Source organism: Oculina patagonica, chromosome 1 (assembly GCF_052425735.1).
Source record: "Oculina patagonica isolate OP01 chromosome 1, crgOcupat, whole genome shotgun sequence".
In the NCBI taxonomy this organism is placed as follows: domain Eukaryota; kingdom Metazoa; phylum Cnidaria; class Anthozoa; order Scleractinia; family Oculinidae; genus Oculina; species Oculina patagonica.
Window position 1 is genome coordinate 30,799,976 of NC_135758.1, and position 27,998 is coordinate 30,827,973.

The window sequence follows — 27,998 nt, forward strand, 5'->3', positions numbered from 1 at the left end:
TAGGTTTTCCCAGAATTACACACACATTTCTATAACATGATTTTACTCTCTGTAGTTGGGTTTAAACCCCACAAGTGGTTAAGTTAATTGCTTCAATTATTGAACATCACTTAGGTCCATGATTGAATTTACCACTGTGTGCATAGAAAGAAACATCCGTGGAGGTAACTCCGTTTCCCTCCAATTCAGGTAAACATGCGTCTAGACGTATAATCTCAACAACATGCAGAGTTTTTTGTTTCGATTCGGCAAGATAAGTACTCGATCCGAGGCAGTCTAATTAAACAGATTAATAAAGAATATCATTGGTGTGCTTTTGTTGAAATGTATAAAATACTCCACATTCCGCCCAACGCAGACACTAAATATTTAAAAATTTTCAATTGATTAAAAACATTTTTAATATTATTCGTATCAAAAACAAAATATTAACAAGCTTAGGGTATAAAGGAAACTGAATACCAAAAAGCATCAAATTTTAAGCCAATGAGCGCGTTTACAGCAAGGTCTGACTAAGAATATTGCAAACGATGTCAAACTTCGGTGACGAAACAACCCGATTTCTCTTTTGCAGTCGACATTGGGACGGCCACAGTTATCTTCTTCACTTTTACACATTTCTTGTGGCCTTCTACGTTCCTCTAGCCATAACAGCTACTCTTGGGAACGGTTTGATCTTGTTTGCCCTTCACAAGGACACATCTCTTCATCCGCCATCAAAACTCTTGTTTCGCTCTTTGGCAGTCACTGATCTTTTTGTTGGCGTCGTTTCCCTGCCAATAGCGATACTCTATTGTTGTCTGCTGTAAACGAAAACTGGAACCTGTGTAGATTGTCTATATATTCTGTTTTTTTTTATCTTTTTTTTTTCCGGCTTCTTTTTGGCGACACTGCCCCCCATATGTGTGGACAGACTTCGCTCTGTTGTTGAGGCTGCGATACAGACAAGTTGTAACTGCCAAGCGAATTCGTTTGGCCGTTTTTTTCTTCTGGCTAAAAAGCATCGTGGTTGCTTTTCTTTACGTTTGGAATATGACGGCATACTTCATCGCAAGCGGTGTCTTGATAGCAGTAGAAGTAATAATTTCAACTTATTCTTACACGAGAATCTTTCGTACAATTCGACGTCAACAGACACAAGTACAAGATTCTCTTGGAGTTCATAGAAAAGGCAATTCGCCAAATATGGCGAAATACAAAAAGACAGTTTACAATGCGTTGTGGGTTCACCTCACACTAGCAACATGCTATCTTCCTTTTGCTGTAGTAACGATTGTAATCGCTATTCGTGGATTTAGCTCGTCTCTTTTTCTGGCCGAGGGTGTGGCGGTAAGTTTTGTTTATCTCAATTCGTCAATAGTTTACATGGAAACGAGCAGAGGGAACGAAGCGGGGCCACATACTGGAAAAACTGAAGAAGGCCGGGTGGGGCCGAGGAGAACTGAGGAATGTGGACTCCCGCCAGAGCACGAAAACGAAAAAAATGACTGAGGAGTGAGGCCCGAACGGCCGTCATAGTCCCAGGGCTGTGGAGGCAGACAGCAGGTCATATACCAGTGCCGATGGGGAATAATAATGTGTAGAAGTCTACTTACCTAGGAAGTGTTGTTAACTAATATGGTGGAACAGTAAAGGACATTGCAAGCGGCCAAAATATTCGCAATCCGTATAAATCTTCCTCACTCGTAACCATCTCGGTTTATTATTCCTTTTTTTTTGCTTTTTCTACCTTAGAAAAATATTATTTTCATCTTTCCTTCAATTTGAAACTTATTTTGTATATTAGAACAATTCTTTGACATATCGCAACGCATTTAAAAGAGTCGATTCAATGCCCGGGAAAGCACTCGGAATTTAAGTGGTTGTGCCAGCCGGTCTCCTAAATTTTTACCCCATTTCTTAACAACATAATAAGATATGATATACTTTATTTCAACCACGATATAAACACGATATTGGAATCTACAGACACACACTTGAATTAGTTATGTTTTTTAATCAATAATTTGGTTAAGACAATCACGATGTTTTGCAGATCGTGAAATTGCCTCGTTTGCCGGCCTCGTTTGTATTTTCGACTGATTCTGGTACTGTTATTCAAATAACAAAAATTATCTATATCTAGGGTTAACTCAGCGTCATTTACACCCATAACAAAATACTAAAGAAAATGGTGCTGTCGCCAATTGACGCCACTCCTGAAACATTATCGAAGCAATAATCATGCGCACGATATAAAGCGCTGGCGAAACACCTGGCGACATTTGACTTGATCATCATCAGTCGCCCGAATGACTACTCGATCGAGTAATTAACAATTATCCTGCGAAATCGCGCGGAATATCGCCTGATACTTAGCCGACGAGGCCGTAGGCCGAGTTGGCTAAAATCAGACGATATTCCGCAAGATTGAGCAGGATAATTGTTTTATTATTCAACAAATTGTCAAAGAAACACATTTTGCAGATAGAAAAACTGTAATTATGCAGCGCTTTACAAGATTTCGGAGGAATCTTCGCAACCTACGTATATCGCAGGATATCTGTTATGTACGGATGACAGATAACGTTAACATTTTGACCATATATGGGTAGCGCGCGCATGTGTTGAATAATAAGATGAAATAACTGGCTATATGTTGTGTTGGACGTTTTCATTTTCTTCACCATACGGCATTAACTGACCACTCCATAAAATATACGTCAGGCCAATATCCCGGTTTCCTGGTGTTATTAAGCGACATAGAGTAATTCTACCTCCTCCCTGGATAGGATGCTAGTCCATCAAACGGATGCCACTGGTACTACAGTAAATTCACGGTACTCATTTATATCTAGGTGGAGAGAGGCACTGTGAGAGTGTCTTAAATATTAATTACCCAAGAACACAACTCAATGCCCCCGACCAGGGCTCTATCTGCATGGAGACGAGCGCGCTAGCATTAGGCCACCGCGTTTGCCACTTCATATTATAAAATGACATTTTACTCCCCTTCCATCACTGGTATGATCTAAAACCCGAAACGGCGAAAAGGAATCACCGAGACAACAAAAACGGCCGAAACGAGCGAAGCGAAACAACAACACCGAAAGAAGCGAAACCCATTGCCATTATTGAAAGTTGACCGTAAACAGGCTAACCTAAGCGTTATTCAGGCTAACCCTTTGCCTGAATAACACACCGGGTTAGCCTGAATAAAGGTCAGGTTAGCCTGTTCACAGTTAACTTTCAATAATGGTAATGGGTTTTGCTTCTTTCGGTGATATTTTCGTTTCGCTCGTATCAGCCGTTTCGGTTAATTGTTTCGTTTTGTTTTGTTTCGGTGCTTTCCTTTCGCTATTTCGATTTTTAGTACATGCTTACATCATTTGGGGGGCTTGCTTCCACGGATTAATCATCATCAATCATGGTTTTTATTGAAGATCTAAAGTTATATTAAAGTAGCCCCATGGTTCAGTATCTAAAAAGCTTCTTTTAAATTAAAATTAAACACAAGCACGAGCGCCAGCTTTAATTTCAATTGGTAACCTCCAGGTGTTTTCTAAGACCTAGAATTTATTAATAATAAGACGAAACTACGTTTGACTTATGTCCTGTAAAATTGCAATAAACTTTCTTCTATGAAACCCAGAAAAGCGAGTTATCTTCACTCAGCTCCCTTCAATGTTCGTTGTTCTCTCAAATGAACGATTTTCTTCTGAATTTCGTCTTAGAAATGGAAAAGTGCGAATTAAAGCTTCATAGAATTCGTCGTTTCTCAAGCAATACACCAACGGGTTTATTGCCGATGAAGTAAACGCGAACGCTTCGACTGGTGCCCACACCTTGGTCCAAGTCACTCGTTTGGTAAAATAATGCACCAAAGAAACTATTAGACTTGGCAACCAGCAAACAACAAACAGCCCAACCACAATGCTAACTGTCTTGGCAGCCTTAAAGTTCTTTTTCCTTTTTTTTCACAGCGTCTTTATTTTGTAAAGTGTGGTCAGTTATGATTTTCTTTGACTGCTCTGCAGCGGCTTTTAAAATCCGAATAGAGCAAAATATAATGACGATCATTGGTATCAATACCGTTATGATTGTAAAAGAGATATATAATGTCGATAGCACTGTAGTATCGTTAATTAAGAATCTCGAGCATGGAAGAACCAAGGACATGAACCAAACAGTGGCTATGAGCACATAACATCGCCTGTTATTTACAATGTCTACGTAGCGTAGTGGATGAAAGATGGCAATATGTCTATCCAGAGTGACGCAGCATAAGTTGAATGTAGTAGCCACTGATGTGTGGATCCAGAGATAGTCAATAGCTTTAACGTGGGTCTGCAAATTATCTGGGTTATAAGCCGTGTATCTGACAGATATCCACACCGGGTCTATAACAAGTCCCACTAAAAAGTCCGCTGCTGCCAATGAGGTAAGGAACAAGTTGGAAATTGCTCGTAGCGATCTATTTCTAACGATCAACCACAACACAATCCCGTTTCCAATAATGGCCGCCAAACCTGTGAGACCATAACACGTAGATAAAACTATCTTTGCCGCTGTACTCAACTCGTTAGCTTTACAACAAGTGCTAGTGTCGTTCATATTTGCCGTTTCTTTTCTTTCTTGTTAATGCTTTGCTGTAGAAAATGTTTTAAATCCTTTTAGCGAGCTGCTAGATTTGTGTTCCTGTTTCATTTTGCAAATTGACATTTTATGTCGACCCTTTTAAAAGCTGTCATTTCGTCAGACCACGCAGCATCTGCATATTAATTGTGTGTGTTTAGTTTTATTTTCTCCGTACTCCAATGTCATATAATTTCAATGATTTTTAATTCCTTTTTGTTTGTTTCACCGTTGATTATTTATTCAACGAGGAAGCTTTGCAACTAAAAGCTTGACAAGAGAATATTATTATAATCGTAGCCGCCAAAAGAGTTACCAGCTGGGTAATGTCATAAAATTTATGATGTCGCCCCGGGGATGCAGGTGAAATTGCTCGTCACGCGACTTTCTTTCAACAGATCATTGAATATGTTCAAAAGGCTACTGCCTCTCTGGAACCTCTATTTTCATTTGCCCATTGTAAACACACCCTGTGATGTTTTCTAGGGCTAACGCATCGTTGTGATCTGTAAGTTATTGTTTTAAGAACCGATGACCTTCGTATGTTGAATGTTTTGACATATGCAAATAGTGTTTTCTGTGTTATTTACCTGACTGCGGGTGTATATTGTCTCATGAGTAAACTTGACACTTTCAAATGTTCAGCCTTCCAGTTTATATATTCAAATACTGTAACGTAGCCGATTTTCAGCCCTGTTTTTTTAGCGGACACAATTATGTAATTGTCAAATAAATTATTCTCGGCTTTAGTCCATACTGAGTGGGGCATGGACGATGATAAGTAAATTGTCAGCCGTAAAATATACTTCAGTATTATTTATTCAACAAGCATTAAGTAAGACTGAGGAGATTTCTTTCCTCTACGTCTTTTAAAATACGCCCATTTAATATGATTCCAATCCGAACGTTGAAGAAAAGTTGAAGGGAAGTGTCTCCACGCCCACTCAAAATTAACATACCCCAGAAAAAAGCACTTTACCAGCGTCAAAAACGTTCATTGCAACGGTTCATCTGCCACATAAAAAGGAAAGTATTGCTGGCCGTGGACAATATTTTAATGGTGAAGTATATCGATAAAAACGGTTCTATTGACGTTTCGTTTAGTAAGCTCATTTGCATAATATGAAAGAAATACCACATGGAGCCCAGGCTGTTTCTTGGCTGTCCTAAAGCATTTAAACCCTATTTTACCGATATTTTTAATTTTAATTTACTCTTACCTAAATTTATGCAAGGGTGAACACTTCCGACGCTTGATAAACACCACTGCTTGACAAAACCAAGCCAAAAATAGCTTTTAATTTCATCCGCTCACTCCAAAACTTCGTATGGGTATAGTTCGAAGACCATACTTTCGCTACGGTAAATTTTTGATCCAGCTGCCTCTGTCCTTGATTCCTCGCGAAGCGAGGCCGAGGCGGGTAGGGGGGTTTTTTTTTTTCTTGTCGGGGGGGGTTTTTTTTTTTTTTTTTTTTTTTTTTTTTTTTTTTTTTTTTGGGTGGGTTTTTTTTTTTTTTTTTTTTTTTTTTTTTTTTTTTTTTTTTTTTTTTTTTTTTTTTTCTTTTTTTTTTTTTTTTTTTTTTTTTTTCTTTTTTTTTTTTTTTTTTTTTTTTTTTTTTCCCCCCCCCCCCCCCCCCCCCCCCCCCCCCCCCCCCCCCCCCCCCCCCCCCCCCCTCCTTTTTAAGAATACGGATAAAATAACCAAGGTTTGTACACTTTTGGCTTTCTCTAAGACCTTGCCTCCGATAGAGTGGACGCATTTTTAGTTAGCCTTGCCTTTCACGTGCAGCCTCACGCTATGATTGGGCAATAGTTGTCAGGGCGACGACACTTTTTTCCCGTAGGGAAGGGAGGCAAATGAGACCTTCGAAGGTGCTCTGCCTTACACATGTACACTAGCCCGAGTACCCACAGAGTGATTTTTCCCTCCTTTTCTTCACCTTATTACCCGACATTTAGGAATAATTTTATATTATTAATGAAAGAACCACTGACCATTCTTTTCCGGTTCCCCGTTCCCCGTTCTCCGTTCCCAATCCCATTTCCCGTTCCCCGTTCCCCGTTCTCCGTTTCCCGTCCCCAGTTTAAGTAACATCCAGTTGCCGCAGACCTACTTATATCGTCGTCGACGACATAAAGAACACGACTAAATAAAATTACGACGAAATGAAGAACGCGACTAAACTAAATTACAACGGAATGAAGAACACGACGACAAAGCAAAAGTACGAATAACGAAAAACACAACGACTTAACTATATTAAGACGAAACGAAAAACACGACGACACGAAGAGTGAAACCTGACGACAACACGAAATTTAAGTTCCTATTTTGTCCCCTATCTGACGCTTCAACTGCGCCCGCCTCAACTGCACACCCCTTGGTAACCCGGAAAGGGCGACTTAAGGGTTGCTCGCAATTGTCAAAGGTGCGACCCTGAGAATCGTGGAGGGCGGGAACGTTTCGCTCTTCCTGAGAAATCCGTCAGATCTGACTACCGCCAACTGCCCAAACTGATAGATATGTTGCTTAAGTCTTCACAAATATTTTCAACCGATAATAACAATGATTTTTCTTGCGAAAATTATAATTTAAGTTCCTCTAAATAGCAATAACAATAGGCCAATTCCGATATATTAATATTCTAACTTTGCTCCGAGGCTTGGGGGAATAAAACAAAAGAAATGATTTATTCATCCCTGAAACTCGACGTGATATCCTTTGTTTAATTCCCCCAAGCCTCGGAGCCAAGTTAGAATTTTAATATATCGGAAATGGCCTATTGCACACGCCGTTTTGAGGAGTTCGGGCGGTCACGGTCACTAATGAGACACTTGCAATTGGGCATGTGAGTAAACATAGTTATGCACTTTATTATTAAATGGATAATAATGTTTCCTCTTTTAAGTACAAGAAATGAAGTAAACTACTAACATATGAAGCCTCTTACGTCTATGCGAATCTCTCCTTGAAAGTAGACATTAAATGTGTATATATATATAGAAGATGTGTCCTTATATACAACATTGGTCTTTTTATAATCCTGCCTGCTTCTCTTTAGATTCGTTTTAAGATGACAAACAAGCACAAAACTGTCTTATTGTTTCCTTTACTGCTTGTCGGATTTCTTTTATTTTCCAGAAGTAGAGAACTGGATTCAGCGACGAATTGAGATAAACTAGACATAGCCCAAATACATGTGCTATGACAGGAGTCGAGTTTAAGCCTTGGACAATCGTCAGACCCGATATTACAGCAAAAGGAAGATAACACGTTAGAAGTGTAAGGTGAACCCACAATGCATTAAAAACTGTCTTTTTGTATCGCGCCATGTTTAGCCCTGTACTACCTGTTTGGCCGCCGGCCGTGCGTATCTTGTAGTTGCATTTGTTGACGACGTATTGCAATTAAGATTCTTGTGTAAGAATAAGTTGAAATTATAAGAGCAGGAAGGATTGTTAGAAACTGGAGGATGTGTAAGAAGTAAAGAGGTATGCTCCAAACGGAAACGAGAACGTTTGTCACGCTGGTTACAAGCCAAATGAGAAAAACAACCGCACGAACTCTCTTGACAGTCACAACTTGTCTGTATCTTAACCTCAACAACAGCGCGAGAAGTCTGTCTACACTTATTGCGGTCAGTGTTAGTAGAGATACAGCAAAAAGCATCCCGTTAAGACACTGATCCATTATCTGAACGACTTGACAAAGGCTCCATCGTTCGAATAAAGCTGAGAAAATAACCGTGATGGTCACTGGCTGACCAATCACACCGACACAAAGATCGGTCATTGCCAGAGAACGAAGCAGTATTTTCGATGGCGGATGAAGAGATGTATCCTTCTGAAGGGCGACTAGGATCAAACTGTTTCCCAGAGTAGCTGTTACTGTTAGAAAAATGCATAAGGACGCGAAAAACTTATATGCGTAGAGAAGGTCAGTGTATTGATCTTCATCACCGTATGATATATTACAAAACTGAAATCCGTTAAACGTGTCTTTACTTCTTTCGTCGCTAGAGTTTGACATCATTCCAAAGTGTAGATTGCCCCAGTTGACTTGTTAAAACGAAAGCACTGAAATGTAGCAGATAGCTCAGTCAGTTCCGACTGCAAAGGGCTTCTTTCTGTGAGTGTAAATTATTAAAATGAGACTTGCATGCACGACTCACTCTTTTTGTTGCAGTTATCCCTTTTCTAATTTACGTTTCTAGTGCCGGTAAAATGCTTTTTTCAATGGTACGTGATGTTAATTTAGATTGGGCCGGAAGACATCCTGTAAAGTTGAAACCTCCCTTTATTTTTATATTGTCCTTCACACTGCAGATATTGGATTGCTGTGCTAACCTCTGGCCATGCACGCCTGCCCCAACTGAGTTGTTTAAAAAAAAATCAATTAAAATGTAATACCAGCTGCGAAGCTCTTCTGTTTGTGAGTGTTAATTCGCAAACGAAGCTAGGCTTGCGTACGCGACTCTCTCTGTATTTTTATTGTAGTACTGTTCCTTTTTTAATTAACTTTTCTGGTGCTGGTGAAATGCTACGTCATGTTAATTTTAATTGGGCCCGGAAGACATGATGTAAAGGTAAAACTTCCCTTAAATTTTATATTGACTTTCATACTGCTTTGCCTTACTAATTAGCCATGCACACTTTGCAAGCAGGTTAAGCATTGAAATTTACCCGCAAAAATCCACTTCTGAAATGATACTATTTTTATCATCTAAGTGCACTTATTAGTTTCTATGTGCAGATGTCACAGTTCTTTTTAAAACGGATGTCTTGTCGGATTTGATTTTAGCTATAAACGGCCTATTAAACAAAGAGAGGGATATCTTCTTCACGATTCTTGCTTCCTGAACAAAAAATAAGAATATTTTAAGGCCGACGAACGTGATGTCATCCACGTACACTTTAAAGGTGAAGTTGAAAGTAAAATATTTGACAAATGCAACACTTATCTATGTGTCACTTTAGTCCGCTAAATGACAGTATTTGCTAGTATTCAATCATGTTAGCAGGTGGCGGGCTGAACAGTTTACATTTGAGGAAATAAACTCCTTTTTGCCAGCAATGAAATGCCTTTTCATTGCGGGATACGTGATGAACCTGGTGTCCCTTTCGCTTAAGTGTCTGATCGCTATGATGTAACAGTTAAACGCGCCAAATGAATGTTTAGCTCATAAACAAACAACTGGAATATTTACTTATTGGGCTGCTAAAATCCACAAAATGACACTTTTTGAATTTGTTAAATTTGGATCATATTACTCGTCCCCATAGCCCCCATAGCCCTTTCGTTTCTCTTAGCCGGCTTGGCACGAGAAAACGAAGGGCTCTGGGGACATAGGATTTTTGAATCAATTCGAATTTTTTGATTGGCTGTTTGGAAGAAAGAGTTCCTATACGGAAGTCGAAAACCTAAGGGACGGACCATTAGAAAAGTGATGAGGGGGGGGGGGGGTGGCGAAAAAAAAAAAAAAAAAATCATGCAAGCCAAAATGATAAGAAAGAAAAATCGTGCAAAGGGGACGGCAAAGAAAAAAAAATCGTGCAGAAGGAAGGGTCCTATTAAGCTCTGAAAATACCTGTCATCATTTAACACTTGATGAGATCAATTATTCGACGAAATATATGGTGGAGAACGCTGAAAATAGCATTTCCGAGCAGAGAAATTTCAAAATTTTCTAGGGGATCATGCCCCCAGACCCCCCTACATAGATTGTGATCATAAAATTCGTTTAACTCGTCTCTCTCCTGCCTGCGTAGATTGCTTACTAGTTAACTCATTTCTCAAACAGATGAATGGTACAGTGGTTGTAGTTCCTGTTGTCAATTCCTGTCAAATATGATTTCTGCAGTAATTAGTACTGAATTTCTATTACGTTTTGTTTTAGTTTTTGCATATGTTTATGTCTAAGTTTTCCCACGGACTTTACATAGAAATATGTGAAAAACACAAATCTGTTATACGAAGTGAGAAATTCATCCTGCTTTGGTGTGTTAAGAACCGAAAGAAGATGTAAATAGAATCACAGTGTCCATTAGGGATATAGGACACAGGGTGGTGTATGATTGGGATCGCACTTTAAAAGCTGATGTCAATTCAAAAACCTCTAATCCGTTACAGTATTTACAGACAATCAAAAAGACTTTTTCCTTATTACCGGTAACTATTTTTTGCAGAAAGGGGTGAATCATGTTATTTCCAACCTTCGATCAGGGCTTGGTCAGTCAATTTTGAGATAGAAGGAAGGGTTGGGTCACATTTTTTTCTTTTCCAATTGCACCGCCCCTTGACCCCCCTCCCCCCCCCCCCCCTCTCCGTACTTGTTAACAGTCCCTAACGGATGAAATCAATGAACAACAGCATTTTTAAAATATTTAAACTATTAAGCAAATAATGAACAAAGCAACATTTGTAAAAAACATTGTATAAAGTAGCAATACATGGCATTTGCCTGAAAAAAAAACCATTTGTCTAAAAAAAAATTCGAGCAGAGGGTTTCACCCAAAAAAAAAATTCCTGCACAAGAAATGGACAGAAAAAAAAAATTGTGCAAGCCGAAAATTCCCCCCCCCCCCCCCCCCCCGCTATCACTTTTCTAATGGTCCGTCCCTAACGACTGTCTCATACATTCTTTTGAGACGTCATGACTGCATACATGAAGACCGGAAGTCTTAAAATCTAGACCTTGAAATCCTGTGTCCTTTCGTTTTCTCGTGCCAAGGCCCAGCCGGCTAAGAGAAACGAAAGGGCTATGGGGACGAGAATGAGGTTGTGTGGTCGTTGTGCACGAGTCTTTGCAAACAAAGCATGACGAAGCATTTTTATTTTGGCATAAGGAGAAACCTGTCTATTTTTGTTGTACTACCGACAATAAAATTAACCCTCGCCTGTGGCTCGGGATATGAAAGGGGACATTCAATGTCACGGTCGCGGAAACACCATTATAAACGACATCTGGTTTTCCTAATCCTGCTTAAGTTTAGGCCCAATTTTCCGCCGCTGTTCGCTTGAAATCTCAGTTCCATAAGGTATTAGATCTGCAAGCCCAAAGATTGCAGTTTCTTACTTTGACCATGGTGCTATGAAGGTTTCTTAATTCGCCATTTAGGCTTTTGTGTCGTTCATGATACCACTAATCCCTTTTGGCAACGATTTTTTTTTTTAATTTTAGTGCATCAAGACATTATATTTAAGAAACACTTAATTATATAATTACTCATTTATTAAAATGTTAAATCATTTCCTTTCTAACATAGTCCGTTACTAATGCTGTAGCCAGAATAAAAAGGTTTGATACTGGCTTTGACATCTTAGAAACCCTGCTTCCGTTAAAAGGATACAAGAGGGACTCCCATGATATGAAAATGGAAAGCGAAGGCTTTGCTTTGGGTCCTTCGATTGCGCTCCAGGGGTTGTGCCCGTCCGCGTCGCCGGAGGGCACATCAGCCCAGGCCCCCGAAATGCCCGGATCGATAGTGCCCGCGTGACTGTTTTTGTAGCGCCAGACAAAAACCCAACCAATTCACTGCATAGTGAGTTTCTCGTTTGTTTTGTTTCGTTTGTTATCGTCATGAGTTATCCTCAAAAGTAAAAATATTACGAGTTGTAGGGAAGAAAATTTAGTTGAACAATAAAGAAATAGATGTTTCGTCTCGACTATGGTGATACTGAAATTTGATTCCTTAAAATAATTCCCGACCCGGGATTCCGGGCGCCGACGAAGTGCCCGGACAAAACAACACTGCTTTAGTGGGTTTCTCTTCTGGCTTGTTTTTGTTTTCCTTTCATGAGTTTTTTATCCTGAAAAGTAAAAATAATTCACGATGCTCTTTTTGTATGTGCGCGCGGAAGAAAATTTAGTGTAACAATAAAACAAAATGTTTTTCTCGGAACTATCGTCTATAGTTCCCCTGAAATTTGATGTCCTTAAACAGCATAAGCCCTCGAAGCCGCTTCTCGGGCTAATATTTGTTTTAAGAACATCAAATTTCCGCGGGCAACTATCAGCCGTTAGCATAACCACACTGACCTACTATTGGTAATCGCGCAATCGATTGGCTACACAGGTGCCTACTATTGATCCGTAGAAGGCCCGGAGCGCGCGCTAGTTTTCGCTGAATTTTATCAATCAAAACATTCAATAAATCAACTCTAGCTATATCTTGTGTTTAATAGATCGGTCAGTGGGTTATGCTAACACAATTAGACGGCTCGCTCTCGGTTTCTACCGGCTTTTGATATTGGCTCGGGGCTTCGCCCCTCGCCAATATCAGCCGGTAGAAACCTCGAGCTTGCCGTCTAATTGTTAAATAGTTCCTCGACAGAAACACTCTATTGTTAAAATAGAAAACAGTGGGAGAACCAATCAGATTCGCGGATTTTCAATAGAACAAGCTGAGTTTCCACTAAAAAATGTTAGATCGACAAACCCAAAGATAGCAGTTTCTTTCTTTGACCATGGTGCTATGAACTAGGGAAGGCTTACATCTTTGAGGAAACTATAGTAAGAGTACTGAGATATTAATTATATAATTAAAATATAGAAAGCAAAGCTATGTGCTACTCTCTTGAAAGAGTCTTGAAACACCATGGACATTTCAGCACTAGTTTTGCACATTATTAAAAAGGTAATTAATTTTTAATTTGCTCCCACGTACAAGGGTTGAAGTAAATTACTCCTATACAAAGTCTAGTATTTTAAAGCGAATTTTACTGAATTTCTTTTTGCAGAGCCTTTAAATTTTAAAAGTCTAACAACATTGACGATGATTTGAAATGAGGAATTCAATAAATTAATAAAGAAAAATGGCGATAAATTCAAAATTTGCCTTAATCTTTCTTCATCCTTCGTGATCTTAAATTTCTTTTCAGGACGTCAAACGAGTGAAAAGCTGTCTTATCGTTTCTTTTACTGATTGTCGAACTTCTTTGATTTTCCAGCAGTAAAGAACTGGATTAAGCGACGAATTGAGATAAACTAGAGTAAACGCCCAAAATTGTGCTAAAAAGAGGGTCGAACTAAATCCATGAACAGCCAATAGACCTGATACTAAGGCAAAAGGAAGGTAACATACTATTAAAGTAAGGTGAACCCACAATGCATTGAAAACTGTTTTTTTGTATCGCGCAATGTTTATACCGGTACTTCCCAGAGTATTTTGCACTTGCTGTTGTTGACGTCGAATTGTATGAAAGATTCTTGTGTAAGAATAAACTGAGATAAGAAGCAGAAGAACAATGCATGCACTTACGGTGGTAAGAAAGTAAAAATTTATGAAGAGAAAGTAGTTTAGAATGGCGACCGCGATGGTGATAATCCAAAATAGGAAAACGGCCGCACGAACTCGCTTGACACTAACAACTTGTCTGTATCTCAACCTCAACAACAGAGCGAGAAGTCTGTCCACACTTATTGCGGTCACTGTTAGAAGAGATACTCCTGAAAATATCGTGTTGTTAAATTGAGCCAATATTTGGGTCACCCGACAGAGGTTCGTACGTTGAAATAGAGCCGAGAAAATAGAAGCAATTGTTACTGGCTGTCCAATCACACCAACACAAAGATCGGTGATTTCCAGAGAACGAAGAAGTATTTTTGAAGGCGGATGAAGAGACGTATCCTTGTGAAGGGCGACTAAGATCAAACTGTTCTCAAGAGTAGCTGTTATTGTAAGAAAAATGCATACAGACGATATCAAAATGTAATGAATGGCAGTTTCTTTATCATTTTTACCTTCCGAAACAGTGCAAATAAATTCGCGAAACATTTCTTTTCTGCCTTCGTCGCTGACGTTTGACATCTTTTCCCGGATTTCTTTAATGGACTTGTTAATGACTGGGTGGAAATTAAACAGTTTGGTTCTTATTCGTTGTACCTAATTTCTTCTTTCCCAAAGTTGATTTTCTTGTCCTGAATGGTAGAAGGACTTGAGTTGTAATTGGTGCTTTTGTTGCGTTGCTGTGAACGTTTATTATTTGAACGTAGTATTTTGTCCACGGCCGGCAATACTTTTCTTTTTACATGGCAGGTGATCCTTTGCAATTAACGTTTTTGACGCTGGTAAAGTGCTTTTTCTGGGGTATGTTAATTTTGAGTGGGCGTGAAGACACTTCCCTTCAACGTTAACTTTTCTCCAACGTTTGGATTGGAATCATTTTAAAAATTGGCATATTTTAAAAGATATAAGAGGAATTAAAGAGATCTCCTCAGCCTTACTTTGTGCTTGTTGAACAAATAAAACGGAAAAATATTTTACGGCTGACAATTTACTTATTGTCCATGCCCCACTTGGGGACTGGAGCCGAGAATAATTTATTTGACAATTACATAATTGTGTCCGCTAAAAAACCCAGGACTAAAAAACGGCTACGTAACAGTATTTAAATATATAAACTGGCAGGCTCAACATTTAAAAGTGTCAACTTTATTCATCAGACAATATACATCCACAGTCAGGTAAATAACACAGATAACACTATTTGAATATGTCAAAACATTCAACATACGAAGGTCATTGGTTCTTAAAATAATAACTTACAGATCACAACGATGCCATAGCCCTAGAAAACAACACAGGGAGAGTTTACAATGGGCAAATGAAAATAGAGGTTCCAGAGAGGCCAGTAGCCTTTTGAACATATTCATTGACCTGTTGAAAGAAAGTCGCGTGACGAGCAATTTCACCTGCATCCCCGGGGCGACATCTAAAATTTTAATTTTGATGATATTACCCAGCTGGTAACTCTTTTGGCGGCTACGATTATTATAATATTCTCTTGTCGAGCTTTCAGTTGCAAAGCTTCCTCGTTGAATAAATAATCAACGGTGAAACAACCAAAAAAAAAAAAAGAATTAAAAATAAATGAAAGTATATGACATTGTAGTACGGAGAAAATAACACTAAACACACACAATTAATATGCTGATGCTGCGTAGTCTGACGAAATGACAGCTTTTAAAAGGGCCGATATAGAATGTCAATTTGCAAAATCAAACAGGAACACAAATCTAGCAGCTCACTAAAAGGATTTTAAACATTTTCTAAAGCAAAGCATTAAGAAGAAAGAAAAGAAACGGCAATTATGAACGACAATAGCACTTGTTGTAAAGCTAACGAGTTAAGTACAGCGGCAAAGATAATTTTATCTACGTGTTATGGTCTCACAGGTTTGGCGGCCATTATTGGAAACGGGATTGTGTTGTGGTTAATCATCAGAAATAGATCGCTAAGAACAATTTCGAACTTGTTCCTTACCTCATTGGCAGCAGCAGACTTTTTAGTAGGACTTGTTATAGACCCAGTGTGGATATCTATTAGATACACAGCTTATAACCCAGATCACTTGCAGACCCACGGTAAAGCTATTGACTATCTCTGGATCCACACAGCAGTAGCTACGACATTTAACTTGTGCTGCGTTACCCTGGATAGACATATTGCCATCTTTTATCCACTACGCTACGTAGACATTATAAATACCAGGCGATGTAATGTGCTCATAGCCACTGTTTGGTTCATGTCCTTGGTTCTTCCATGCTCGAGATTCTTAATTAACGATGCTACGGTGCTATCGACATTATATATCTCTTTTACAATCATAACGGTATTGATACCAATGATCATCATTATACTGTGCTCTATTCGGATCTTAAAAGCCGCCACAGTGCAGTCCAAGAAAATTGCAACTGACCACACTTTACAAAATGAAGACGCTGCGAAAAGAAGAAAAAAGAACTTTAAGGCTGCCAAGACAGTTAGCATTGTGGTTGGGCTGTTTGTTGTTTGCTGGTTGCCAAGTCTAGTAGTTTCTTTGATTCATTATTTTAGCAAACGATTGACTTGGTCCAAAGTATGGGCACCAGTCGAAGCGGTCGCGTTTACTTCATCGGCAATAAACCCGTGGGTGTATTGCTTGCGGAACGGCGAATTCTATGAAGCTTTAATTCGCACTTTTCCATTTCTAAGACGAAATTCGGAAGGAAATCGCTTTCAACGTCATTCAGTTGAGAAAACAACGAACACTGAAGGGAGCTAAGTGAACGTAACTCGCTTTTCTCGATTTCATAAAAGACGAAAATCATTCAGTAAGAGATCAATAATCTCGGGGAGCTGAGTGAACATTAATATTTTTCCTTCAGTTTAAATTTTTCCAAGTTATTACAAGTTTACAGGACATAAGTCAAACGTGGTTTCGTCTTATTATTTATACATTCTGGGTTTAGAAAACACCTGGGGGGTCCAATTAAATTTTGTTGGTGTTTTTTTTTTTAATTTAAAAAATTTATGTTTTTATTATATTTTTATTTAAAAAAAAAATTAATTTTTTCGAAAAAATACATTTTAGGGAAATTAACAAAAAACCAAAAAAAAAAAAAGAAACCAAAAAAAAAAAAAAAAAAAAAATAACAAAAAGGAAAAAAAAAAAAAAAAAAAAAAAAAAAATTTTAATAAGGAAAAAAAAAAAAAAAAATTAATCAGACTGTTAGCTCACAATAATGGCAATGTGTTTCGCTTCTTTCGGTGATATTGCTTCGTTTCGCTCGTTTCGGCCGTTTGGGTTGTCTTGGTGATTTCTTTTCGCCGTTCAGATTTTAGTACATGCCAGTGATGGAAGGGGAGTAAATGACATTTTATAATATGTAGTGGGAAACGCGGTGGCCTTACGTTAGCACGTTCGTCTCTGAATCGAGCTGTAAGGATAGAGCCCTGGCCGGGGGCACTGGGTTGTGTTCTTGGGTTCTTGGGCAAAACACTCTTCTTGTCTCTCTCCACGTAGATATAAATGATATATAATTTACTGTAATACCAATATGGTAGCCGCTTTAATGGTCGACTAGCATCCTATCAAGGGAGGATTAGAAATACCTTGTCATTGAATGCTCTGGAAACCGGAATATACTGTGGCAAGATGAGTCACATTGACCCGGCGTAGGCTTTATGGAGTGGTCAGTTAACACCGAATAGTCAAGAAAACGAAAACTTCCAACACAACATATAGCCAGTTATTTCATCTTACTCGAACGAGTAGTCATTCGGGGAGACTAGTGACGATCGAACCAAATATCGCCAGGTGTCTCGCTAGCACTTTATATCGTGATTCTTCTGACGTGATAATATTTCGATATTGTTTCAGGAGTGGCGTCAATCGGCGACAGCACCATTCTCTTTAGTAATTGCTTTAGGTTTATGTGACGCTGGGATTTACCAAGGGTATAACTCTAGATAAAGATAATTTTTGTTATTTACATAGCAATACCAGAATCAGTCGCAAATACAAACAATGCCAGGAAACGATGTAATTTCACGATTACTTTTTGCAAAACGTCGTGATGTCTTAACCACCTTACATTTTTATTGATTAAAAAAGTAAAAATACCCAAAAGTTTACCCATGGACATTTCCTTGATCATAATCTTTTTCTGGCTACGGTCCTGAATGGACACTGCAAGTTATGTAACGTGAGGTTTACCTTTCAGTATTTTTTCCAGTTAAATTGAGAAACAATCGCAAAACCTTCTTATCGTTTCCTTCACTGCTTGTCGAACTTCTTTGATCTTCCAGCAGTAAAGAACTGGATTCAGCGAAGAGTTAAGGTAAACAAGAGCTACCACTATACCCTCGGCCAGAAAAAGAGACGTGCTAAATCCACGAATAGCGATTACAACCGTTACTACAGCGAAAGGAAGATAACATGTTGCAAGTGTGAGATGAACCCACAACGCATTGAAAACTGTCTTCTTGAATCTTGCCATATTTGGCGAATTACTTGTTCTTTGATCTCCAAGAGAATCCTGTACTTGTGTCTGTTGACGTCGAATTGTACGAAAGATTCTCGTGTAATATTAAGTTGAAATTATTACTTCTAAGGCTATAAAGACACCGCTTGCGATGAAGTAAGCAGTCATATTCCAAACGCAAAGAAGACCGACCACGCTGCTTTTAAGCCAAAAAAGGGGAACGATCACACGGACTCGCTTGACGGTTACAACTTGTCTGTATCGCAACCTCAACAACAGAGCGAGTAGTCTGTCCACACCTATGGCGGTCAATGTCGCCAAAGAGACACCGGAACAAATCGTGGTTATAACGTAGACCGAGTATTTTGCCAATCGGCAGAGGTTCCAGTTTTCTTTTACAACGGACAACAAGAGAGTGATCGCTATTGGAAGGGAAACGATGCCAACAAAAAGATCAGTGACCGCCAGAGAGCGAAGCAATAGTTTTGATGGTGGATGAAGAGATGTATCCTTGTGAAGGGCAAACAAGATCAAACTGTTCCCAAGAGTAGCTGTTATGCCTAGAGGAACGTAGAAGACCACAAGAAATGTGTAAAAGTGAAGAATGTAATTATGGCCATCCCAATGTCGACTGCAAAACAGAATTTGGGTTGTCTCGTTACCAATCATTTGCAACATTTCCAAAACTGACCTTGTTGCCAACGCGCGTATAGATTTGAAATGTGGTCCTTTTTAGTGTGCAGTTTACTTTATCTCCCGGGCTTATTATATTTATATTGATACTGAAGATATTAAAACAAATATATTGAATTGATTGAAAATGTTTTTTGTCTGCGTTGGGCAGTGCGTGGAGTGTTTTATACAGTTCAACAAAAAAGCGTCCATGACATTTTCATCAATCGATTTAATTAGTTTGCTTCCGATCGACTACTAATCTTATCGAATCCAAACAAAACCTCTGGATTTTGAAGAGATTATTCTTTTAGACCTATGTTTTCCCGAATTGGAGGTAACGTTATTACCTCAACGGATGTTTCTTTTTATGCACACAGTAGTAAATTAAACTACAGAGAGTTAAATTGTGTTATAGAAATGTGATCTAATTTTAGGAAAACTAGACACGCTTTAGAAAGGATTGATTATACAGTTGTTTCTTCTTCTTCCAATTTTCACAAGCGTTTCTTCAACGTTATAAAAGGAGAAAAAAGCTTATGAAAACCAATTTTGTGCTTTTTATTAAGCCAAACCAGTCACTAGAAACGTCAATGGGTATGAATATTAAATTAAGCTTTGGTATACATCACGAACAGACAATTACACATGAAATTACAATCATAGTTGTGTGATCAAAGTCATTGTCTATTGCAACATGCACTAATTTAAGAAAATGATTTGTGATCAGATTAAATTTTCATGTCTACTGATTGAAAATACCATTGTTCCTTCTCTAATACTGAATTAATCTTGTCCACAAATGAAAGGAAGGTAAAATCCGAGTTTGATTTTAAGGAATTTAATGCAGTAATTATAATAATTTAAAACAGTATCCCATGTAGTTTACAAACGTATGTAAATATAATAAGTCGCCTTGCGATATCGATCTGTTTCATCAGAAAGAGATGGATTACGAGCTTTCAAAAAAAAATGCTTAAAAGAGAAGGCAAATGAAGGCTATTACAATATTTATAAAAGTATTGTTGGACCTTTTTGTCAGTTTCTGACGTGTTCCCATTTGTTCACACTGCACAGTTTGTATTCATGTCATTCAAAGCCCCGACCCCTCCCCCTTGAATGTCATTGATGATGAAGGACTAAATTTCGACAAATGCTAGCGGTAAAAATATTACTGATGCCTATATTTTCCAAACGATTGGCGTACCCTCGTACAGTTCATAGTTCTTTGTGTGGTAAGTATAAATTAAATTCAGGGATTTAAGAAGAGATCAACAATCTGGGAGGACAGGGAGTTGACTGAGAGTAATATATTTTCGTTGGTTGGAATTTCAGCATGTTTACAATAATTATACATGACATATGTTCATGGTAGTTGCGTGGTATTGTCAATAAAATAGAAATTAATGTGGGCTCTCAAACTCTTAGATGTCTAAACAAAAGTGACTAATGATTGATCCGTGGGAGGAAGTACCTTCAATTGTTTTAGTATATCTAAAACAATTTTAAAATGTGGAGAAACTAATCCGTTTTTTTTTTTTTTTGCAGATTGCATTTGGATTATTTGAGGGGAGAGAATGAAGTCAAATAATAATCTCCGTGAGATAAAATAGGCCTGAACATATCTTAAAATATCAAGTCTAAAATAATTATATCATACACTTATATTTTGCTGTGAAGTAAGGTGAAGGTTTATTACAGTAGACCGGTTTAGCGGCACACCCCAGGGAATTTAGGGGGGTTTTTCCCGACATAATATCGTCTCACGTTCTTTTTAAAGGGACAGTTTCCCGACATGATAATCTAAAGTCCTCTTTCCTAATTTCCAAATTATATTGCCAAATACTACCAAATAAATTAGAAATACAAATAAATTGGATTGCATGATTCCACAAAGCAAAATAGAACAAGTATTTTGGAGAAGAAGGACAAGATTATAAAGATGGAAGTGGATTACAGTTAGTCAAATTTGATTTTTTGACAGGATGTTTAGTAAACAAAGGAGGAGAAATAGTAGTATGGTAGACACCGTTTAGGCCCCTTTTTGGGACGGAATCTCATTATCCTGGTGTAGAATACATTAACAGGCGTGATGGTATAGGTATTGTCTAGATCTCATGAATAAAGTGTAGAGTGCATTACTATTGTCTTCAAAACTGACACCACAATTCTGTTGTTTGCAATCTCCCGCCGTCATCACTTGTGATGGTGTTGGAAAACAATAATAGTGTTGTGGTGGTGGCGGTGGTGGCGGTGGTGGAAGTTGTGGTCGTGTACGCCGTAGCGTAGTGGTGGTGGCGGACGTTGTGGTGGTGGTGGTGGCAGTTTTGGTGGTGGTGGTGGTGTGTATTCCACCGTTGGCTAAGGAGATTACACCCCAAAAAGAGGCCTAACTTGTGCCTACCATACTACTTGAAATTGTGAATATCTAGTCATATTTTTCCTTTTAATTGATATTTCTTTGCTGTCACCTTTTATAGTGATTTAGTCTGTTCAATTTCAAGATAGTAAAGTAAGGTCATAGCCAGTTCCCGGTCATACTTATAAAAACACTATATTTCAACCGAGACACTCTCGCATTAAAGGAAATATGTTACGATGACAATGAAAATAAAAATGTTTATGTAATGGAAACATTACACTTATCAACGATGGTTTTAGTGCGTCCTGCAGTTAAGCCTGCAGAGACGTACCAGCTGGTTTACATGTAGGCCGAAAAATACGAAAAAATAGAAAGAACTGATGTCAAGTACCGAAGTTGTTCGACTAAGCGACGTGGGTGCTTATTTAATTTTGGACCTTGAGAGTGAACTCTTATTCGAGGCTGGGCGCACATTATAAGCAAGTAGCTACTTTTTTGCAACAAAACAATGTATAATAATAAAACGTGAAGATGTACCAAAGCAAAACTTAAGCTGTTTATTAAAAGTTTAAATTTTTGTAAAATATAAAAAAACGGTCTTCGCGAAAGTCTCTCAGTAGTACTAAGTCAATTTCAATCGCACTTTCAATAATAATCAATACTCCTCTTGTGCACTCCAGGGTATTATATTAACGGAGGTTGGAAGGGGGCGCTTATTGAGGCGGGCGCTTATCAACTTTTACTACCTACAGGGTGGGCGCTTATTCGAGGTGGAGGCATGAGTTGCAGTAGTATCTGGAAATATACCGCGAGTAATAATTCAAAAGTGTTCGTAGCTCACTCATAGATGTTACTGAAGCTTCGTTTTGGAGCCTTTAAGAAATGGAGAGTTTTTTTAGCTCAGTTAAACCACACGGAAGTGTTTTGTTTTCAATATTCGTAGTTTTCTGTTTACTTTGACAGCTTATCTTACTACAATATCCTTTCTTGTCCACACGCTAAACGATACATTTGTCCGCCATCTTGTTTGTTTTCTTTCAGTCTCAATTGTTACACTTTACATATTTGGAAGAGAGCAGTATTTAAAGCCATTGAAATGCTACTCTGTTCCAAATGTGGCACGTCAAACTCTAGAAATACTACTCTGTTCCAAATACGGCAAGTATCAGTTTAGATAAATACAGCTTGTTTTAACCAATCAGCTTTTAGAAATTTCTCAGTCTGTATTATAATGGTAGAAACGTGATTAGTTTCAATAACGATACATTCTTAAGGTAGGAGAAGAGCAGGCCCTGGGTACTTTTTCGACGATTGATTGGGTCGTCACGGAAACGCTTTGGAAGAAACGTGTCGTGGCGACGATTTCACCTGCATCTTTTGTCTCGATTATATTGTTCAACGGGTTCATTTTTCTGCAGATTCGATTATAATAATATTCTCTTATCGACCATTTGAAAGCGCAAAGCTCACTCTTTGAATAAATAAGCAACAGTAAAATACCAAAAAAATATGTATTTGAATACTATCACAATGACAACATGTGAAAAACATTATAGGCAGCGACATAAAGCTAAATACACACAATTAATAAGCTGACAGCGAGTGGTCTAAAAAAATGACAGTCAAAGACAGATATAGATGGATAGAAATCTTTATTTAATCAGGGTTGCCAGTTGGTATCAAAGACTGCTGATGTCAACAGGGCCCGGACTGGATAAAAAGGAACTCGACTAACAGCGGCTTTCTTAGGGTTTTTCGAACTTTTCTACAGCAAAAAGATATAACAACCAAGCAAAGAAAAACCAATCATGAATAATTCTTCTACTTGTTGTAATACAAAGGAGTTGGGCTTAGCGGCAAAGGTAGTTTTGTCAACGTGGTACGGTCTCACAGGTTTGGCGGCCATTATTGGAAACGGGATTGTGATGTGGTTGATTGTCAGAAATAGGTCACTACGGACAATTTCCAATTTGTTCCTAACCTCACTGGCGGCCGCAGACTTTTTAGTAGGGCTTGTTATAGACCCGGTGTGGATATCTATCAGATGCTTGGGATATAACTCAGATACTTATGTGCAAACCTATGGTAAATTTATTGACTACCTTTGGATTCACACAACAGTGGCTACTACATTTAACTTGTGCTGCGTTACCCTAGATAGACATATTGCCATCTTTTATCCTCTCCGCTACGAAAACATTATCACTAACAGAAGATGTCATGTTCTCATAGCCACTGTTTGGTTTATGTCCTTGGCTCTTCCATGCTCGAGATTCTTAATAAGCGATGTTAGAGGGCTGTCGACATTATATATCTCTTTTACTGTTATCACGATATTGTTGCCAATGATTATAATCATCTTTTGCTCTATTCGGATTTTAAAAGTGGCTACAGTGCAGTTCAAGAAAATAATAACTGATGTTAATTTACAGAATCAAGATGCTGTGAAAAAAAGAAAAAAGAACTTCAAGGCGGCCAAGACAGTTAGCATTGTAGTGGGACTGTTTGTTGTTTGCTGGTTACCAAGTCTTATCACTTCTTTTACGCATTATTTTAGCAAAAAGGTATCTTACAACTCGGTTTACTACACGGTGTGGACATCTGTGGAAGCGGTCGCGTTCCCTTCATCGGCAATCAACCCGTGGGTGTATTGCTTGCGAAACGAAGAATTCTATGAAGCTCTAAAGCGCACTTTTCGATGTTCAATAAAACGAAATTCGGAACAAAGCTGCTTTCAGTTAACAGATAAGCAAATAAACAGGGAACTGGGTAAACATAACACATGCAATTCGCCAGTGTGAATTTTTCCTCTTAATTAAGTTGAAAGGGTTATTAGCATGATCATAAGTTCGTCTTATTAGAATAATATCTAGTTCTTGTCAAACAGCTTGTCACAATAAACAATTGCACCGAATAAAAATAAGTTTTTTCCTATTTTACGCACCAAACTGAACCTTAGGTCCCCGCTTTATTTAACCCACCAGTTAAAAAAAAAAAAAAAAAAAAAAAAAAAAAAATTTTATAAAAACAAAAAAAAAAAAAAAAAAAAAAAAAAAAAAAATAAAAAAAAAAAAAAAAAAGTGCCCCCCCACACGCGTGGGAAGAGAGAGGGGACGAGTGTCGACTGGGGACGAGCACAGTGTCGCAAGGTGTTTCTGCTATATTAGTGCCCAGGCCTTTTGAACCCTAACAGAGAATTTGTTAAACAATTTACTGGAGACTCGTGAACTAAAACATTGTAAACTGTTATCCCAATAGACAACGTTTGAAGACTTGTCGTTTCGACTTTGATATTTCAGATATTTTTGGTCCCCAAATGGTGACATTTAAGGGCAGGTACCCGTTTCTTTTTTGTTATTATTTTTTAATTAATTGCTCAAAAGATAAAAATACACATCTTAAGTTACATATGAAAGGGAAAAACTTGAACTGATAAATACAATGGATCAAATAAATTCAATTGCTAAATTATTTAATAGAGGGCTAAAATGAAAGTTTTCCAATTGACCCTACAGTTGTGCCCATCCGAGAGCCCGGTCGAACTCGGTCGTGAGAGGAAACAGACCGAACCCAGGACGGCCGCCGAAGGCCGGGGGTGGGAGGGGGCGTGGTGGGCGGCTGCACGAGCGCGAGGAGGAGAGATGAAAGATCGACTCGTGAGACCCGGTCGCGTGACTGCGTGACCCGGCAGGGGGAAGAGGACACGGGACTCACCGAGCCGCAGCCATACGCCGAGCGCGAGAGACTGAAGTGACGAGACGAGAGCCCCCTGGAACACAAAAAAGGCAGAGCAGGAGGAACAGGCGAAGCGGGGGACAAGGGCCGCAAACCGAGCCACCCGAATACAGGGAACGAGAAGCACAGAAGCTGGTCACATGTAGCTGGATGTTCGGTAACTACAGGACAATCTCAGCTCACTGCTCTTCTTCTAGCTGAGAAATACACGTTCGCGTCTTTTTCGTCCGGACCAAGGGCCACATACTGTACTCATTGAAAATAATTTTTTCAGATTTAAATAACAATTCCGTCAAATAAAGAAACAAATCTACATCGGACACAAGCTACCAGTATAGATGTATACAGTCAAATGTAAGAGAATTTCAACTATCAGTTCATGGTTGTGGAAAAGATTGCATGTGAAGCGATACTGCCATGTAGGTGTCTATCAGCATTCATAAAATAAATCGCTATTCAATCGTTTATTGTTTTCTACAAAGGCTTTACAATATTTTGGTTTCTAGAAATGAAACTAATGAGTTAAGGGTGATTATGGAAAGGGTATTATGAATGACACAAAGAAGACTATTAAAATGATTTTTGAATTATCCGCAAATCACCCGTGGACTTTTTAGTACCTACGTAAAACTAGACTAAGTAAAGAATACCGGAAAGGAGAAGGAAAAAGGAAAAAAATTATAAGCTCGCTAGCCCTGTGATAATTTTCCCAATCTACGTGACAGTGGAAAAGGCAGCTAAGAGCTGAGTTTTTTGTATCGTGTTTTGGATGTGTACGACTTTTCACGAAACCAGCAATCATTAAATGCTGCAAAAATTAAACACGCAGCTAAAAGCTGCAAAGCGCATTTGAACAAGCCTTCGTTTGGAATTTGCGCTAAATAAATGTTCTTTTAATATTACTATTTTTTATTAAATCCTTGCCATCTCCACCTCAGACTACAATTTGAAAATAATAGGATGAGAGAATCCTAAATTGAACAAAAGTCTATTTTAAGACTGTTTTAATAATTGCGCGGGAAGATTTCCATGCAAATTCTTCGTTTATTCATATCTAAATATTAATTTCAACAGTTTGAGAAATTACCAATAATCGTGTGTTGAGGACTGCAAAACTGTACTTACACCCCTCTGTAACAGACCCAGTGGATCATCTCACCGGGCGGAGTACTGGGTGGCCTCCTGGGTCGGCATGGGCTCGAAAGGAGACAAGTCACACGACAGTACGGGGAAGAAAGGGAGGAACAAACGCGGGACCGGGGAGACCACACGGGAGGGGAAAAACCACGGGCGGGTCCACTGGGTCTGTTGTAAGTGGGCAGTCGGGGGAATTTTTACCTGTAACCTTTAAATTATTTTGTGAACCTGTGGACCGATATGGACGTTACGTTGGATGTTGCTTTGAAGGGTTTGTAAATAGGCATGATATTATGAATTTATTTGTCAGCCTTTGCATCTAGCTGAAAGAAAACAACTGAATGTATACACCCACTGGCACGCAAAGTGTGGGCAATTAAAAAAACTGTTTTCATTGTTTTCACGAATCGCCATATAAAATATTTAACGGCGGCTTCAGTGCCAGAAAGGACTTGTTCTACATTTTCTACAGAAACTCATTATCAGTCCAGGAAGGAAATAGAAACAGCAAACATGAACAACACCAGCACTTGTTGTAATAGTAAACAGTTAAGCATGGCGGGGAAGATAGTTTTATCGGCGTGGTTTGGTCTCACAGGTTTAGCGGCCATTATTGGAAACGCGCTCGTCTTGTGGTTGGTCGCTAGAAAGAGGCCACTTAGGACTATCTCAAACCTGTTCGTAGCTTCATTGGCGGCGGCGGACTTTTTAGTAGGACTTGTTATAAACCTGGCGTGGATAATTATTAGATGCTTGGGATATCATGCGGATAATTATCTGGAAACCTATAGTATAGCTATTGACTATCTCTGGATCCACACAACAGTGGCTACCACATTCAACTTGTGCTGCGTTACCCTGGATAGACATATTGCCATCTTTTATCCTCTCCGCTATGAAGAAATTGTCACTAACAGGCGATGTTATGTGCTCATAGCCACTGTTTGGTTCATGTCCCTGGTTCTCCCATGCTCAAGGTTCTTGGTGCTGACTGTCAAAGGGCTATCGACTTTATATTTCTCTTTTACAGTCATCACGGTCTTGATACCAATGATCATCTTTATATTCTGTTCTATTAGAATTTTAAAAGCCGCTACAGTGCAGTCTAGGCGGATAACTGATAATACTTTACAGCGCCAGGACTCTGTCAAAAGAAGGAAAAATAATTTTAAGGCTGCCAAGACAGTTAGCGTTGTGGTTGGGCTATTTGTTGTTTGCTGGTTGCCAAGTCTAGTTACTTCTTTTGTATATTATTTTAGCGAAAAAGTGTGTTATTGCACGGAATACTTAACGGTGTGGACATCTGTCGAAGCGGTCGCGTTTAGTTCATCGGCAATCAATCCATTGGTGTATTGCTTGCGAAACGAAGCATTTTATGAAGCTTTAATTCGTTCTTTTCGATTCCTTAGAAGGCGGAGGTCGACTGAAAATCGCATTCAACATGATTCAGTTGAGAGATCAACAACGCTGAACAGGGTTAACATAATTTATGATCCGTCAATATGAATTCGCCATGTTTATTATGATTTTGCACAGAACATTAGCATGATGGTGGGCGCTTTCCATTCGACCAAAAATTCCGGAAATTTCGGAACAAGGACGAATGGTACAGAAATTTTCTCGGAAAGTTTCCAGAAAATCCGGAAAGTGTTGACTTTCCGAAATGCGAACCATTCGACCGAAAACCCCGGAAATTCCAGAAGCAAAATCAAATGGAACTGAAAGTTCCC

At 38.7% G+C, this 27,998-nt stretch overlaps 4 protein-coding genes and 4 pseudogenes across 4 annotated transcripts; 4 read left to right on the forward strand and 4 right to left on the reverse strand.

The window, feature by feature from the left end:
- Window positions 1–118: 118 nt before the first annotated feature.
- Window positions 119–1,491, forward strand: LOC144646458 (beta-3 adrenergic receptor-like; annotated as a pseudogene).
- Window positions 1,492–3,460: 1,969 nt separating this feature from the next.
- On the reverse strand, window positions 3,461–4,674 carry LOC144649853 (beta-1 adrenergic receptor-like; annotated as a pseudogene).
- Window positions 4,675–7,563: 2,889 nt separating this feature from the next.
- Window positions 7,564–8,900, reverse strand: LOC144649860 (adenosine receptor A3-like; annotated as a pseudogene).
- A 4,591-nt stretch (window positions 8,901–13,491) lies between these two features.
- LOC144646467 (adenosine receptor A3-like) lies at window positions 13,492–14,424 on the reverse strand. The gene has a single exon (XM_078506070.1). It carries the CDS (start codon window positions 14,422–14,424, stop codon window positions 13,492–13,494), a length of 933 nt encoding a protein of 310 aa, XP_078362196.1.
- Window positions 14,425–15,202: 778 nt separating this feature from the next.
- Window positions 15,203–16,803, forward strand: LOC144649870 (beta-1 adrenergic receptor-like). Its single transcript, XM_078509466.1, has one exon. The coding sequence runs from the start codon at window positions 15,707–15,709 to the stop codon at window positions 16,658–16,660; it is 954 nt and encodes a 317-aa protein (XP_078365592.1). The 5' UTR covers window positions 15,203–15,706; the 3' UTR covers window positions 16,661–16,803.
- A 1,310-nt stretch (window positions 16,804–18,113) lies between these two features.
- Window positions 18,114–19,040, reverse strand: LOC144646473 (adenosine receptor A3-like; annotated as a pseudogene).
- Window positions 19,041–23,055: 4,015 nt separating this feature from the next.
- Window positions 23,056–24,308, forward strand: LOC144649880 (adenosine receptor A2a-like). The gene has a single exon (XM_078509475.1). The coding sequence runs from the start codon at window positions 23,205–23,207 to the stop codon at window positions 24,195–24,197; it is 993 nt and encodes a 330-aa protein (XP_078365601.1). The 5' UTR covers window positions 23,056–23,204; the 3' UTR covers window positions 24,198–24,308.
- Window positions 24,309–26,468: 2,160 nt separating this feature from the next.
- On the forward strand, window positions 26,469–27,816 carry LOC144649889 (melanocortin receptor 5-like). The gene has a single exon (XM_078509486.1). The coding sequence runs from the start codon at window positions 26,782–26,784 to the stop codon at window positions 27,772–27,774; it is 993 nt and encodes a 330-aa protein (XP_078365612.1). The 5' UTR covers window positions 26,469–26,781; the 3' UTR covers window positions 27,775–27,816.
- Window positions 27,817–27,998: the final 182 nt, after the last annotated feature.

Coding starts and splice junctions, on each gene's coding strand:
- LOC144646467 (XM_078506070.1), bottom strand. CDS start 14,424: ATGTCAAACGTCAGCGACGAAGGCAGAAAAGAAATGTTTCGCGAATTT.
- LOC144649870 (XM_078509466.1), top strand. CDS start 15,707: ATGAACGACAATAGCACTTGTTGTAAAGCTAACGAGTTAAGTACAGCG.
- LOC144649880 (XM_078509475.1), top strand. CDS start 23,205: ATGAATAATTCTTCTACTTGTTGTAATACAAAGGAGTTGGGCTTAGCG.
- LOC144649889 (XM_078509486.1), top strand. CDS start 26,782: ATGAACAACACCAGCACTTGTTGTAATAGTAAACAGTTAAGCATGGCG.